Source organism: Pelodiscus sinensis, chromosome 4 (genome assembly GCF_049634645.1).
Source record: "Pelodiscus sinensis isolate JC-2024 chromosome 4, ASM4963464v1, whole genome shotgun sequence".
NCBI classification, from domain to species: Eukaryota; Metazoa; Chordata; order Testudines; family Trionychidae; genus Pelodiscus; species Pelodiscus sinensis.
The window spans coordinates 133,314,764-133,331,928 of NC_134714.1; the positions used below are offsets into that span (position 1 = coordinate 133,314,764).

The window sequence follows — 17,165 nt, forward strand, 5'->3', positions numbered from 1 at the left end:
ACTCTCTGATGCCCCAGACTGGAAAGACTCCCTCTGGAGGACACGAGATGAGCCCAGACGCTGCGTGAATTGGGTGAAATGAGGCTTAATAACCTGTCACATCTCCACCCACCAGAAGCGCCTCAGAGCTCAAAAGCAGCCATTCAGCATCAACAGGCAGGTGGGTGCCCAGGAGAGAGTCAAGTGCCACCTGGCTGATTATCAGAGCACCCACAACCGGCAGTGTGTGTTGCTCCAGGTGGTGCACATCCGAACAATGTTAGGTGCATATAAAACAATTTATTCCACACATGGACGGAAAAATATTAGAGGGAACATTCGTTTGGGGCAGGAGCAGGCTCTAATTTTCGGAGGGGGGCCACGTCATGACTTTCGGGAGGTGGTCACTGTCATGGCTCACAGGCGGTGCCCACACTCGGCCCCTCGGCTCGGGGGCAGAACCCCCCTCTTCAGTGCGGCAGCCCCTTCTCGGGGAGCCCACTCCACTCCAGCAGCCGTGAGACAGCCCCTTCTTAGGGAGCCCACTCCAGTACGGCAACCCTCTCGTGCGGGGCCCACTCTCACCTGGGGGGTCTGCCTCTCTGTCTCTGGGACGGTGCCACTCAGCTGCCTGCCTCCTCCGTGACCCCCTCGGGGGGTCCACTCTCTCTGGATGCCTGGGGCCTCCATTCCCAGAAGGCATAGCGCCCCCCTGTTCTCTAGACCAGAGCGATTATCAGCCAGCACCAAACAGAAGGGTCTAGTGAGCTTTGAACACAGCAACGGGTCTCTCAGGCCAGTCGGCCTGGGCCCTCAGCCCCACGTGAGACCCCCCTGCAGCCAGCTGAGTCCTGCCTGCTCTGCTCTGTCCCCCCAAAACAGCCCCCGTCTCCCAGCAGAGCCTCCAATACCCCAGCAACAGCCTCCCCCCCCAAATCCATTGTCTTCTCCCCCGGTAAGAGGGTCACCTGGCCCCTCTTCTCCGCCTCCCTCCCTGTCCAATGTTCTCCCCTCCTGGGACCAGCTGGGCTGGTTGCTGGGGTCCTCTCTGCAGCCCCTTGTCTGTCGTCTGGCCAGAACCGTCCTCTGAACAGGACTGGGGTCACCAGGCTCCTAGACACCCCGGCTCCAGCTCTGGGCTGTTCTCTGAAACAACAACCCCCCCCCCTTTGTCACATTGAACCAGTAACTCCTGGGCACGGAGCGCCCCCCTGTATGGAACACCCCCCTTTGAGCCCCCAAAACTCCCCACTTCCTCAGTCACAGGCTGGTTCCAGGTCCCACCAGAAGGGGCGTGGCCTCGGGCGGAAGCGGGGGCATGCAGGCGAAAGAGAGAGCAAGAGAGCGTGCGCGTGTGAAACGGACACTGTGCGCGAGACCGAGTTTGTGACGCCGATTGAGCGTGTGCGGCACTCAGAGCGGAGAGGCAAAGCTGCCCAGCTCTGCATCCCCGCTGTGTGTCTCCCTCTCCCCGACCCCCACGCTGCAGAGATGGGGTACAGAAGCCGGGGGGACAGCCTGACATCGGCACCCCCCTCTCCACCTCTCTGCTCAGCCGCAAGAGAATCTGGAAGGGGAGCACGGTGCGGGAGGGGCGGCGGAACACGCTGCCAGCTGTAACTTTGCACATCAGCTGGGCGGGCCGGAGAGAAATGCTTGGCAGGCCGGATCAGTTTATGGATGGGCGGGGGCGGGAGAGTGAAATACACAACTGTGGTCTCCTGCACACTGTGTGGAGAAGAGCTGAGGCAGGGGCGAAGGGGAGGGCTGCTGCACACAGCCTGCTCTGGAATGTGACCAGTTTCGGTTTTGCCTTGTTTCTGGGAATACATCGTCGGGTTTCCTGTTAGCCTGCACAGCAGCAGTTTCGTGAGCCTGTGCTCCGCCGGGTGAGGAAGCAGCACAGAGGAGACGGTGAGAGACCGTTTGTTACGAAACCTGGACGACCTGGGCCAAGAGTTCGAGGCGTTTGCATCCAAAGGGAGTGACAGTCACAAGGAGGTTCTGGAAACACCCCCGGAGCACACTGCAAGGGGCAGAGCCCAGAGACCTCACTGAGGGGACAAGCCTGACAACAGGATGGAGGCGACAATGGAGCTGCAGAGGGCCATCAACCAGCACGGCCTGGCAGAAAGATTGACGAACACCGCAGGATCTGGTAAGAAACAACAGCTGGAGGGAGAAAACCCCTTCTCTGACTGTCACACATCTGAAACTTTCCTGCACAGCCTTTGCTTTGTCTTATCTGAGTGTGTGAGCCTAAAGCCACCTCTCCACTTACCAGAGGCTGGATGCTCCAGCCATCTATCCTCCAGGGTTCAATTTAGAGAGTCTAGCAAAGACTGACTAAATCGAATGCGGAGGGCGCCTCTAGCAGCACCAGTACTCCTCACTGTCGCAAGAAATAAGGGACGTTGACAGGAGAGTTTCTCTCATCAACCTCCCACTGTGGGACCACCCCAGAAAATTGATGCAAGGTATATCGACTCCGGCTACAAAATTCATGTATTGATTGTCTCTGCCATTGTAGACCTGGCCTAGAGAGAGAGGATTCAATTCTCCATATACAGTAGACTTCCGATAATCCGGAACCTATGGGACCTAGGTGGTGCCGGATTATCAAATATGCCGGACTATCAGGAGGTACTATAAGCTGGTTATATATATACTGTATACATTATATACTGTATATAAAGTGTTCTTAACCCTTTTTATTGTACATACTGTATACAGTATACTGTAATATTTTAGGTTTTTTAAGCCTTTTTTACTCTTTTTGCTCAGTTCAGCTGCTGCCGCTGTTACCTTGTGACTCATTTTTTGCTGAAGCTCACTCACTAGGCTCTTGCCATTTTGATGCCGGACTATCAGGAGTGCCGGACTATTGGAGCCGGACTATTGGAGTTTTACTGTACTTTAGGCATATCAGGAGTTGGCAAAGAAGGTTCCAGAAAACTATTAGGCTACGTCTGCACTGGCATGATTTTGTGCAAATTCTTTTAACGCAAGAGATTTTGCGTTAAAGCATTTGCACAAGAGAGCGTCTACACTGGGATGTGCTTTTGCACAAAAGCATCCGTGCCAGTGTAGACGCTCTCTTGCGCAAGAAAGCTCCAATGGCCATTTTAGCCATCGGGCTTTCTTGCGCAAGAAATTGATGTTGCCTGTCTACACTGGCCTCTTGCGCAAGACCAGTTGCACAAAAGGGCTTATCCGTAAGCGGGAGAGTCAGAGTACTTGTGCAAGAAGCACTGATTTTATACATTAGAACATCAGTGTTCTTGCACAAATACTCGCAGCCAGTGTAGTCAGGTGGCAAGATTTTGCGCATGCTTTTGCGCAAAATCATGCCAATGTAGACACAGCGTCTGATTTTAGGTATATGCTGCCGCTTCAGATCCAGGTTTTACATTTTTCCTCCTCTTGGTTTTCAACAAAAGCAAAAACAAAAACAAAAAAAAAGGGCTTGCAGTGTAGATGTGGACTATGTGATCCCGGACCAATGTCCGTTATTCTGAAAAAATGCTGCTCGTGTAGACATACCCTCAGAAACTAACATCAGTATCTGGTATCACGAGCTTTTGTGGGCAAACCCCACTTCCTCAGCTTCAGTGGAGGAAAAAATGGGGGGGACTTTTAGAATAATAAGGGAGAGGAAGAAAAATATGACCTGTGTGATGTAGTGAGGAGGCTGTCTGCTCTGTAACCCAGTGTCTCCCTGCACTGTGATGTGTGCTTCCTACTGACTCACCCACATGTATACTAACCCAGACACCTAGGTGCAGCCTCCCAGGGGGACAGAGAAAGGGAGGGAGGTGGAGACGAACCCCAGGTTTTGGGGGAAGGGGAAGTTGTTGGCTGGAAAACATGAAGGGAAGAGCCAAAGCTGAGGGGTGATGGACCCCGACTCAAGGGATTTGGGGCATCCTGACCCTGACTCCTGTAACTACGCTGTATCTAGGCTGTGCTGTATCCCGGAGAAGCAATAAACCCCTCTCTATTCTACCGGCTGGTGGAATCTGTTCTTGATATAGACGGGGAACCCCGACGCACTGCCACAACCTGTCAGTTGTATTCCCGGTGCTAGTAGGATTAATTGGGCGGGCTGGAAGTTTCCCATACTTCACTCTTGATGCCAATAGGGTGTGGAATGTACGGAACGTTGGTGTTATAATATGTCATCCAGTGTATGTCTTTATTCAAGCCCAGGCAAACAGTGTCAAATTCACATATGAAGATAAATCCTGCACTTTCTCTGGCTAGATAGTTGGTGATATTTCTTTGTAGAAGAAGAGCTACTTTTAAATCCGTTAGGGTATGTCTACACTAGCCCCCTAGTTCGAACTAGGGTGGCTAATGTAGGCATTCGAACTTGCAAATGAAGCCCCGGATTTAAATATCGCGGGCTTCATTTGCATGTTCCCGGGCAGGTGCCATTTTTAAATCCCCTTAGTTCGAACTGACTGCCCGCAGCTACACGCAGCAGTCAGAAGTTAATCCGAACTAAATCCTGCAATGAGGTATAACAGTTAATCCGAACTAAGGACTTAGTTTGGATTAACTTCTGACTGCAGCGTGTAGCCGTGGGCAGTCAGTTTGGACTAAGGGGATTTAAAAATGGAGCCTGCCTGGGAACATGCAAAGGAAGCGCGGGATATTTAAATCTGGGGCTTCATTTGCAAGTTCGAATGCCTACACTAGCCTCCCTAGTTTGAACTAGGGGGTTAGTGTAGACATACCCTTAATGAGTGCCCAAGCAGGTTAAAATATTCCCCCTCCAGGTTTCTGTGCGTTGCCATTTCAAATATCTCATTTGCGTCCATTAATCCTTTGTCGTAGCGATTGTCCAGTTTGGCTCATGCAGAATTAAGCACACGTTTCATGGGCTTTGAGTTTCACAGTTCCAGATGCAAAGAGTTGTCCTCACAGTACTACCTAAAGAAATTTGCTGCTGTGACTGCCTTTGTAGGAGGTAGAAATCGCATGGGAGTTGACGCTTATTGTGAATTATCAGACTCAGTAGAAAACAGGAGATTCACCATATTTGAAGATTCTAGGACAAAGAGGTTTTTTTGATGGCTTCGAGTTGTTGCTTTGATGGACAGGTGGGTTAGTTAAAATTTGCAAACAAGGGAACAGAACAGATTTCCAGGTACGGAAGAGGCAAGGAACTAAACCGAGAAGTTTAGTTTCGTGGATGATTTCTTCACCCACATGTACTCCACAATCTTTTACGAGTTTCCCCTCTCTTTCACATGGAAGTGGGGGCCGCAATTTTCACTACCACCAGCCTGCACCAGCACTCACTGTCAAAAGAGATTTGTAAAAAAATAAAAACAAAAATCAGTTGTGAAACGTGCTCACGCTTTACACTGTTCCTGCAGAGAGAAGGGGAGAGACCCAGGACATCCTGTCCCGGCTGAAGATGGAGCCGTACAGAAGCAGGAAGCTGAGGCTGAGGGATCTTCAGGAAATCAACCCAGAAAGTCTGCAGAGCTGGACTCCTCGGGCTGTAGGGGATTTACCGTGGCATTTCCTGAGGAAGGTCCTGGCTCTGGATGGGGCGGCCAGAAACACGAGCCTCGGGCAGGGAGCACCTGGTGACCAAGCTGGCCGTGAGGAGAACGAGGGACAAGGCGAGGGTGGTGAGATCCTTCCTCATAGCAACACGGACTCAAGGGCTTCCCTGCACCCCCTGGACGTTCTCTGCGCCGTGCTGCTTTGCTCAGACAGTTTCCTGCAGCAGGAGATCCTGTCCAGAATGTCCATGTGCCAGTTTGCCCCGCCTCTGCTGCTGCCCGCCCTCGACTCCCCCAGGTGCACCCTGCTGCTGTGGGCCATGCGGGACATTGTGAGGAGGTGGCGGCCGCACTCCCTGGCACAGAGCCGAGAGTTCAGGGAGGAGAGCCTGGTGCTCACCCAAATGCCAACCGTCTCCTTTGTGCGGCTGGGCAGCTGCCGCTTCTCCAAGTCCCAGCTCCTCAACGAGGTTCTCAGCCCCGCCCAGCAGCCCCATGACTTCTTTGTCCATCGGGACATGGAGTCTGGGAACGTCCGGCGGGAAATCGCCGACGGGCTGGTCGAGATTGCCTGGTACTTCCCTGCCGGGCGGGAGAATTCAGATCTGTTTCCCGAGCCCGTCGCTATTACAAACCTGCGCGGGGACATTGAGTCACACTGGCTGCAGTTCAGATTTTTAACAGAGATCTCCTCAGCGGTGTTCATCGTTACCGAGAGCATCGGTGAGAGAGAATGCGTCCTGCTCTCCTCTCTGCAGGGATCCACCACTCAATACTACTTCATCCTCAGCGCCCTGGCTGAGACACGCAGTGAAACTCTGCGTTCCCTCGATACGTTAGCCCCACTGCTGAAACTGAACAAGTTGAACGTGCTGGAGAGAAGCCACAACACAAATGGGACAGAATTAGTGGAGATTCTCCAGCGCTCAATACGCAGTGTAATGGACTCCTCCCAGAAGAGCGTCACTATGGAAGTGCTGGCTAGGACTGCACGTGAGTTAGGTGTGCAGGTGGATGAGGACTGCGAGGAGTGTCAGAGTGCAAGGACGTGGGCTAGAGAAATCACCGCACACGTGGCGACTTGCCAGACAGAAATGCTGAAACTCCAAGGAGCTCTCTGGCAGGCCGTGACGGAAGTCGAAAGAGAGCTGTGCCGAATGAGAGACCAAGGCGCTGTCCCTGCTGAAGACTACAAATCGCAGCTGAGAGGGAAACTAGCGGAGCTGCACACCCAGCAGAATAACTGCGAGCTTCACGCTGGGCTGAGGATGTTTGTCAACGGACTGGAGCCGCTGAGTCCCGCAGGAAAACATCACTTCCTCCGAGAGCTGACATTGATGCTGGAGCTCATGGCTAAGGATGAACGTCCCAGGCTACAAGCTCCGGGTCGTGCTTCTCCAGGTGCCCCACCTACACGGGAAGAGGATGACGTAATCCCGGCTGGTTCCCTAGGGGCGGAGCATTTCCTGCGGGAGTTGGCGCAGTTCTATCAGGCAGAACTCGCGATGGTTAAAGGCGGCAAAATGGCAGAAAGCCAAAGACGATTCACCCACCTCCCCGGCATTGCCGCTGAGCTGATGCTGGAAGGGTTTCCCATGGAGCTGATCGATGGAGATGCCTCCAACATCCCGCTGCAGTGGGTGACCGATGTTCTGGCTCAGCTCCATGCCAAGCTGGGGGGAAGGTCCAGGATGCTGGTTCTCTCGGTGCTGGGGGCGCAGGGAACCGGGAAATCTACCCTCCTCAACACCATGTTCGGCCTGCAGTTCGCAGTGAGCAGCAGCCAACGTACACGAGGAGCCTTCATGTCGCTCATCCAAGTGGCAGAGACCTTTCAGCAGGACCTGGCCTGTGATTTCCTCCTGGTGATAGACACAGGAGGCTTGAAAGCCGCCCAACTGGCCAAGCTGGAGGACGGCTGTGAACACGACAACGAGCTGGCCACGCTGGTGGTTGGACTGAGTGACATTGTCATCGTTAACATGGAGAACGCCACCGACATGAAGACTGTTCTGCAACTCGTGGTCCATGCCTTCCTCAGAATAAAGGAAATTGGGCAAAACCCGCAGTGTTTGTTTGTGCATCAGAACATCAGTCATGTGTCAGCGCATGGACAACACAGGGGGGACGGGGAACGCCTCCTGGAGCAGCTGGACAAAATGACCAAAGCTGCAGCAAAGATGGAAAAACCAGGCAAAGAAGTGACCTTCTCAGATATTGTGAACTATGATCCAGAAACACAGGAGTGGTACTTCCCCGGCCTCTGGCACGGAGTCTCTCCCATGGCGCCTGTGAACCCCGGCTACAGTAAGAGCGTGGGGGAGCTGAAGAATCACCTGCTGGAATTAATCCGGATCCAATCCGGTGGGATTCCTCCCAAAAACCTTCCCCAGTTGAGCGAATGGCTCAGGAGCCTGTGGAATGCGCTCAAGCATGAGAACTTCATTGTCAGCTTTAGAAATCCTCTCGCCACCAAGGCCTATAACGTAGCATCAACAAAGTTTTCTGAACTGGACTGGGAGTTCCAAAAGAAAATGCACCTTCTTCTGTGTGAGCAAGAAACTTTCCTCCAGAACCAGGTGCCCGATGAACTGAACACCGAGCACCTCACCCAGATAAGCCGGGAAACCAAGCAGAAACTGCGGCATGAAGAAGACAAGATTTTGGAGTGTTTTGAAAAATACATTGAAGGTGGCGCTTCGGGCACACACCTGGTACAGCTCAAGGAAGATTTCATCAGGAACACAAGCAACTCGGCCTCTGTGTTTCACAATTATTTCCACCACCAGCTGGAAAGGGCCCAGAACAGACGAAAGGGCCTGGGAAAGTATTACCACAGCGAGGCGGAGTTCAGGAAAATAATCGAACAAGAATTAGGCAAGCTGCTGGAAAACTGCAGGAGTCGTGGGGAGAAACTGAGCAATGAGGAACTGGAGAGGGAATTCCAGGCCATGTGGAGGGAGGAGTTGTCCAAATCCATGTTGTTTTCTTCAGTGAAGCGACCGATCTTTCAAGAGATGCAAAGACTGCTGGAAGAGGACCTAGAGCATCGAGGAAAACTGATGCACCAAGACGCCGGGAGCTTGCTCCATTACACCATAAGTTCCTTCACAATGAAGAAGGAATATTTAGATTTGACGTTGGCCGAAACTTTGAAGGAACTGTTCACAAAGGAAAAGTGGCAGAAAGCAGAGGAAATCGCTATGTCGTTAATGCGCCAGTGCCTTGCCTACATTGAAGAGAAAGCAAATTCTACAGCTGACTACGATGAAGTCTACTGCAGAGAATTGCTGGGTATGATCAACGAGAGACTCCAACAGGGGGACGTTTCAGAACTTCACACGAGTGGCTGCTTTGAAGTTGACCTGAAACGGCACGTACTGGGAGAAGCTGCTAGAACATTTCAGAAGATCCACAATAGTTTTATGAGAGAAACAGACCCTCAGCAAAGTCTGAAGAAACTTAAACTTCAGTATTTCTCCATCCTGAAAGATGTTTACTCAGACAAAGAGGTCAGTCAGAAGAGAGCCAGGGATTTCTGTGACCAGTGTCTGAAGCCTGCCCTGGTGGACTACCTCAACAAGAGGCTAGGAATAGCCATAGCAGATGACATTCTCAGAAGTGGACAGTCCATCAATTACACCAGCCGGGGTGTCTTCCAATTTACCACCCAAAAAAAATTGTTGGAGGAAAATTCTTTTCCCAGATATTTGGAATACATTGAAAACTATGAAGGTTTTGTGAAAGCTCAGATACAGGGACACCTGGTTGGTCACTACCATGAGCAGAAAAGCCTAGAAGATATGGAGAGAGACATTCTCTCTGCAGCAATAGAGAAAGTCCAACGTGCTCTGGAAAACTCCAAAGATCAGACGGATTCGACCTTGGTCTTTCTCGACAACTTTTGCAAAGTGCTGCAGAAAGACCTAGTCATCTCCAAGGATGATCTAGTGGGAATACGCTTTATAAACACAGTTAAGGCAGAGAAATTTGCCGCTTTCATTCACGCTTTTCTTTTGGAGCTGAAGTCCCAAATCTTAGCTGAATTTAAAAATTTGGAAATCAAGTCTAAACTCTCCCGTCTGTCAGTGAAGCCGCAGGACGAGATCTTCAAGCGAGTGTTTGGCTGTGGGAAGCAGTGTCCGTTCTGCAAAGTGCCCTGCGAGGCGGTAGGCGCCGACCATACCGAACATTTTGCATCGGTGCATCGGCCTCAAGGGTTAGGGGAATATCGGTGCAGTGAAACAGAGATACTTGTCTGTGAAATATGCACCACTGCTGTGCATTCCAATGGCATGTTCCGGTGCCTGGAGACACGATGGGAGGGCCATCCTTTTAAAGAGTATCGGGCTATTTTCCCCAACTGGCGCATCCAGCCTGATCCCGACGTCAATGCTTCTGATTACTGGAAGTTTGTGTTTAAGGAGTTCAATCAAGAATTTGCCAAAGCGTATAACGCGGAACCAGCGGAGCTCCCAGGGGACTGGGAAAAGATCACTCAAGAGCAGGCCCTGCAGAGCCTGGAGGAAACCTTCAAACTAAAATAAATAGATGGGGCTGAGATGGGTGGGACTTGGCTCCTTAGGCTGGGCCTCGGGTGGAAGGGGCCGGCTGTCCATCCCCGCACTCCTCAAGCTAGCACAGAGCGGGGCAAGCCACTGATGATAAAATGTAGCAGACGTGCCAACAGTGGGGAAAGGTGGGAGTTGCTCCTGGACCCAGCAATTCAAGGGGGCCCGGAGTTTCCACCTCCTGCCAGCGCTACTGTGGCATCACAACGCCGCTTCACATGGTGCTGGGGGGGGAGGGCAGCACGACGTGCGCCGTGCTGAGGACTGATTGTCCTTGGCCCTGCTCCTTCCTCCTGAGGCCCCGCCCCCTCCTCCTGAGGCCCCGCCCCCTCCTCCTGAGGCCCCGCCCCTTCCTAGGCACAGAATAGGATTGTCATGGTTGTCAGCCCTACTGCAGTTTAGCAATAGTATCCATACCAGCATACCCACGGTGGCATGGGCAGTGTGGACGCAGCTTAGCTAGGCCTCAGGGTGGGTTTGTAGTCAGCATGGCTACGCTGTGCGGCTGGTGCCCATGTTACCATTGCTCCGCTAAAAATCTACATCTGCCTCTAGCATTTAGCCTTGCACAGCATACTCATATATAGTCCTACGAACACTGAGATGCTCAAGGACTCCTAAGACGACGTTCTGGTCCAGGGCAGAACCTAAACTTCACAGAAGTAGGGAGTCTGCACTTCCTGGCTCACTTGTTTGTCCCCTGATGCTGTGAATTAAATGCAATTGTATTCCAGGGGTTGTATTAAAATAGAATTAACCATATCATGTGCAGAACGCACCACGACACGGTCCTGCCTGAATTGTCTTTCTCTGGCTCATCAACCAAATGGACCCTTCCCTGGATTCTCTAGTCCTGAGGGAAGGAAGCTGCAACCTTTTAGTCTCAGAATTCCTTGCCATGGCTACCTATAATTCCCTTCAGCCCTAAGAAAAATAAACTCTTACACCGTCCTCGAAAGGAAAATTTTGCCATAACCTTAATTAGGAGGCTGAAATAAAAGGAGTCACTAAGGACCTCTTAACCTTAACTCGGACTCAAAATAAGTACTATTATTTCGTTTGTAAAGTCAAAATATAACAACACAAAAATGCTTTGAAACATAGACATTACATCAGTATGCATTCTCAACTCAGATTCAATCAGTCTCATATGCAAGTCCACTTGAATACCTAATATTTGCATAAATTGATAATGCAAAACTTTTCCTAATCAACTGCAAACACAAAATTGTGTTTATATGTGCAAGTTAGCAAAACAAAATCCAGTTGGCTGATAAATATGAACTGTTCATCCTTCCCATTTAAAAGTACCCCACAGAAGACAATACTTAGCAAAATCAAGTGAGCAAAAAATTATTCACACAAAACCCCATCAATCCACCGTTCAGAGTTAATATATCTGCTCTGTGTTGAAATAAGCATCTTTATACTTGATTACAATTAAGGAGTTTATTGTATCAACAGTGTAAGATTTAGGATCTTCCTAGCTGTTTCTTTCTTCAACTACATGTTTGGGTTTTGTAACAATCTAAGAAACTTAGCCATCTTCCATGGCTTCTGAAATTTGCAGGGTTTTTTGCCACAAGGCACTGAGTTTATGACTAATCAAACCCTAAATAATGATGATAAGAACTTAGTGAAAATAGTCAGCAATAAGGATGTCGATGATTATGATTATGATTATGAGGAGGGATTTGAGAGCAGCCTTCAACTTCCTGAAGGGAGGTTCCAAAGAGGATGGAGAGGGGCTGTCCTCAGTGGAGGCAGATAATCGGATGAGGAGCAATGGTCTCAAATTACAGTGTAGGAGGTAGGTCTAGGTTGGATATCAGGAAAAACTAATATCCAAACTCATCCCTTCTCTCTCTCTCTCTCTTTTTTTTTTTTTTTTTGGTTATAAATTTGGACATTCCCACTTTTTTCTCCGCTCTCATTTGAGGAAGTGGGTTCTGCCCACGAAAGCTTCCGACATTGTATAAATATGTTTATTCGTCTCTAAGGTGCTCCAGAGCTACTGGTTTTTTTAAAGTCGCAGACTAACCCAGAGACCCCTCTGAGATGCTAGAAGGAAGTTTGGCTTGCAGCCAAAGACGACAGGCCAGGGCGACTCGCAGCCAAACAGGAAAGGAAGTAGAAGAAGAAATCGATTCTGGCCATGAAAACAAATCCAGCCCCTCTGAAAGACAGTTCGGCTCGGGAACAGGATGCGGGGGTGGGGGAGGAAATGCACAGGCATTTTCATGGTGCGGCTGTAATACTGCTGCAAACTCCATTAGGAACAGCTCGGTAACCGTTTTCCTTTCGGTAGTGGACACGGCAGAGCTCAGCGATCTGAGGAACGAGGTGAAATCGGCAGTGAGGTTCGCAGGCAGGACAAAGCACAGAGCAGAAACTCTCTTTCCTTCTCCCTAGTCACACCCCCTGGGGGACGTCCTGTTGCACCACTTGAAAAGACAAGCAGCCACAGATGAGGATCTGGGATTTTCACAGGTCACCAGTTGAAAATGTGGTGCATTTGCAAAAGAAAGAAAAAAAAAAGGAGTAACTAACTGTGCTAACTGGCAAGTTGTACGCACCACACGGAAGGTAACTGTCCCATTCTATTCTATTCTATACACCATTAACAGGAGTGTTGTGAGCAAGACACGAGGAGTCATTCTGCCACTCTACTCTGCGCTGGTTAGGCCTCAGTTGGAGTCTTGTGTCCAGTTCTGGGCACCGCATTTCATGAAGGCTGTGGAGAAATTGGAGAGGGTCCAGAGAAGAGCAATAAGAATGATTAAGGGTCTAGAGAACATGACCTATGGAGGAAGGCTGAAAGAATTGGGCTTGTTTAGTTTAGAAAAGAGAAGACTGAGGGGGGACATGATAGCAGCTTTCAGGTATCTAAAAGGGTGTCACAAGGAGGAGGGAGAAAACTTGTTCATCTTGGCCTCTGAGGATAGAACAAGAAGCAATGGGCTTAAACTGCAGCAAGGGAGGTTTAGGTTGGACATTAGGAAAAAGTTCCTACCTGTCAGGGTGGTCAAACACTGGAATCAATTGCCCAGGGAGGTTGTGGAATCCCCATCTCTGGAGATATTTAAGAGCAGGTTAGATAAATGTCTCTCAGGGATGGGCTAGACAGTATTTGGTCCTGCCGTGAGGGCAGGGGACTGGACTCGATGCCTCTCGAGGTCCCTTCCAGTCCTAGTATTCTATGATTCTATTCAGCAGAGGGCCTGGGGGGGTGTTTTGCACTTCGGAAAGGTTTAGACACACTCGTGAGAGGCCAGAGTCGAGCAACACACGTGATGAGAAGGCTGGAAAACCTGGCCTATAAACAGGGCTCGTGACAGACTTCACCAGGCCTTGGGCAATGTGTGTGTGGGAGGGGCACGCTCCGTGCTCCCAGAAGGGGCGGGGCCTTGGGAACAAGGGGTGGGTCTGGAGCAGAAGGGGCGGGGCTAGAGCTAGCCTCCCTAGCCATCCCTGAGTGCGGTCCACACCACATCACACAGGACTCCAGCGGCGATTTAAAGGGCTCTGGCTACCGCTGGTGCCAAGGGGGCAGCAGTGTGGCTCAGACCCTCTTAAATCACCAGGCTCCAGGACAACTACTGTATTTTAGCGTATATAACCCACAGGTTATATGAGTTTTTACAACACACACACCCCCCCCCCCATGGGGTATACAATATTTTTTTTTACTCACCTGGTGAGTTCCGGTACAACCGCCAGCCTCCGGGTGGGGGAGCGCACATCCCCCTGGTTCCCGCGCAGCCGCAGAAAGCGGTGGGGGAGCACTCATCTCCCGGTTTCCGCGCAGCCGCAGGAACTGGGGGATGAGTGCTCCCCCACCCGGAGACTGGCAGCTGCGCAGGAACTGGGGCGTTTAGGCTGGCTAATCCCACCCCCTCCCCCGGCACCCTAAATTAGCTAATATACCCCGGCACAGTTGGAAAGAAAAGTCTTGTATAGCCTGTGGGTTATACTTGTGCGCAAGGTATACAAGATTTTTTTTACTCAATTCGGAAAAAGTCGAGGGGTATATTCGCTAACATACGGTACCCCTTGCGCTCCCCTGGTCTGCAGCCCTGCCTCTGAAGAAAGGTCAAAAGAACAGGACAAGGTCAGTCCAGAGACAAGGCGGCTGTGGAGGGAGCCGGTAACTGCCTACAGCGATGGAAAAGGTTGTGAGCAAGAGGCCAGTGAACCATTGCTCTGGACAACGAGGAGCTGGATTAATTGGTGGCAAGAAAATGAAGGTTTGCTCTGAGGGGAAACTTTCTAGCTATGCTCTGGCACCAGTTTCCACGTGTGGAATCCCCATCGGAGGAGGGTTTTCAGAACAGGAGGGACAAATACCTGTCTGGGATCATCTTGGTTTCCTTGGTCCTGCCTCACTGCTCCTCCCACGGTCCCTCCCGGCCCTAAGGTTGTAGGCTCCCACGCCTGGCACGGATTCAAGTGCTCATGTTTCATGTCAGCAGCAAAGAGCAAATTGCACAAGCGAAAATGACGCAACCTTGCCGGAGGCAACAAGGGAAACGGATGGAGAAACGCACCGCTGGCTGCTCACCAGGGGTCAGTGGAGGGCTGCTGTCAGCCATTCAGCCTCAGGGTAGGTAAAAAAAAAGCCCTGTAAGGAAAGATCCCAGGCCTTTTACTTCCTGACAAGCGTCTCCTTTGCCGATCTCCCTGGTCTGCCCGCTGGCATGCCCCGAGACGCACACAAAACATGTGGCTTGCCGACAGCTGACACAGGGCAGGGAACTCCGCTTCCTCGTCACTTCCACATTCCCTGGCATGCTGTCCATTGTCCAGCCCATCGAAACTCGGAACAGCTCAGCCCCCCCAGCTGTGATGAAAATCCCATCCCCTGGCTATGGGCTTAGATCCTGGGGAAACCTCTATGGGACACGTTTGTCCCTCCGCTGTACACCAGAGCCTTGGAAAGCTGCCTTAATATCCAGACACACGCATGATGCCCTCTTCTCGCGGCATTGCCACATGGGGATACTCATAAACACCATCAGAGGAGTAGCCATGTTCGTCTGGATCTGCAAAAGCAACGAGGAGTCCTGTGGCAACTTATAGACTAACACAGTGGTCCCCAGCCTTTCGGGGCTGCCGGGCACCCGGGGGCAGGGCCACGCATGTGTCTGGGGGTGGGACCACCCATACACCGCATGCCAGGTGCTGGCGCCACCCATGCGCCGTAGTCCCGGGGCCAGCGCCGGTCCTGTGCCGCACGCCATGGGGTGGGGCTGCCCATACGCCACACGCCCGGGGCTGGTGCTTCTCCTGTGCCGTGTGCCCAGGGGCGGGGATGCCCATACGCCATGCACCCAGGAGCCGACAGCGCCCACGGGCCCGGGCCAGCCCTGATCACTCGGCGGGCGCACAGAAATGGCCCAGCGGGCACCATGGCACCCGCGGGCACCACGTTGAGGACCACTGGACTAACAGATGTATACGAGCATAAGCTTTTGTGGGCAAAGACCCACTTCGTCAGATGCAAGTCATGTAAATTCCACTACATGCATCTGATGAAGTGGGTCTTCGCACACTAAAGCTTATGCTCCAATACATCTGTTAGCCTATAAGGGTACGTCAAGACTACAGGCTTTTGTTGACATGACAGTGTAGACGCAAGGGACAGTGTAGATGCAATAACGCCTTCTGTTGACAGAACTCTGTCGACAAAAGACGCTATTCCTCGAAGAATGAGGTTTACAGAACTCGGCGGCAGTGTAGACGCAGGTCTAGTTTTGTCGACAAAAGTCCACTTTTCTTGACAAAACCCTGTAGTCTAGACACACCCTAAGGTGCCACAGGACCTTCGTCGCTCATAAAAACCATGTTCCCCCACCCTCCCGGCTCTGCACACTCACCTCCATGTGTTGACTCAGCAATCAAATGAACTTTTTTCCATTTGTGGGAGTGGGGAATATGCTTTCACTTCCATGCACGGTCTTTGCACCTTCTGTGGATTTGCTGCACTTTCCCGACACACCTGGAAGATCAAAGCACTGTGGGATCCGCTGCCTCAGCACGAGAGAACTTGCAGCCGCACAAGCGAAGAGTTGTTGAGAGGTTAAAGCAGGTAAAACATTCACAGGTGAGTCACAGATTGTAACGCCAGGGTCCCCGTGTATTGTCTCTGGAGATCTCCACTTGACATCTGGTAAACTTCCCCGTGAGAGTCCAAACAATCCAGAGATGCAGGATCCATCCATGAATCCACACATACAGCTTCTTCTCACAGAAAATCAGCTGCGGATTGCAGGACTCCAGGGTAAAAGATGCAGGTAACTGGGTAACATGATGGCAGGGGAAATTCAGCACAGAGAGGGTGAGATTGCGGGGAGGGGGTGGGAACAGTTTAAACGGAGTGACGTACAATGTCCGAAACAAATTAGCTAAACAAAGGGAGCACTGAGGAGAGATTCCACTCACAGGACACAAGAGGGAGCCAGCGCCCCACTCAGACACCAACCTCCCTGACCCAAAAACACAGAGGGGTTAGAATGAGGCTTGAAAGTACCAGGAAATATGAGACACGTCGACTTCACCTTATCCACACCAACTGGCGAGAACATAGCTCGGTCCATACTCAGCAACATTTACAGAGATGGAAAGTAAGAAAATCCCTGCCCGGAATCCTATCAGAGTTGGATTGAGAGCTCCTGACTTGGTACATTTTGACATGTGGGGTTGACAATTTCGGCTTCCACAGTTATAAAGCTTTAACTTTTTGCATCTCAGCGTCGACTGGGCTGTCTTTAAATAATTAGAAGCGTCAGGGGGTAGCCGAATTAGTCTGTACAGGATACAATTAAAACACCAAAACTGGTCTGGTAGCACTTTATAGACTAACAAAACAGAGATGGTATCATGAGCTTTCGCAGGCACAGCCCTTTTTGGGTCTGCACATCCTAAACTCAAAACTCTGGTCATCTGAAGAAGTGGGCTGTGCCCACGAAAGCTCATAATACCATCTACATGTTTTGTTAGTCTATAAAGTACTACCAGATCATTTTTGGTTTTTTAAATATGACACACGCACACCCTTGGTCTCTGATCCCGCCTCAGTTCTGAAAACATAAGTAAA

General features: G+C 51.1%; 1 protein-coding gene across 1 annotated transcript; it reads left to right on the forward strand.

The window, feature by feature from the left end:
- Positions 1-167: 167 nt before the first annotated feature.
- Positions 168-13,865, forward strand: LOC102454957 (up-regulator of cell proliferation-like). The gene is made up of 2 exons (XM_025181358.2): positions 168-2,137; positions 5,364-13,865. Exons 1-2 carry the CDS (start codon positions 2,059-2,061, stop codon positions 10,043-10,045), a joined length of 4,761 nt encoding a protein of 1,586 aa, XP_025037143.2. The 5' UTR covers positions 168-2,058; the 3' UTR covers positions 10,046-13,865.
- Positions 13,866-17,165: the final 3,300 nt, after the last annotated feature.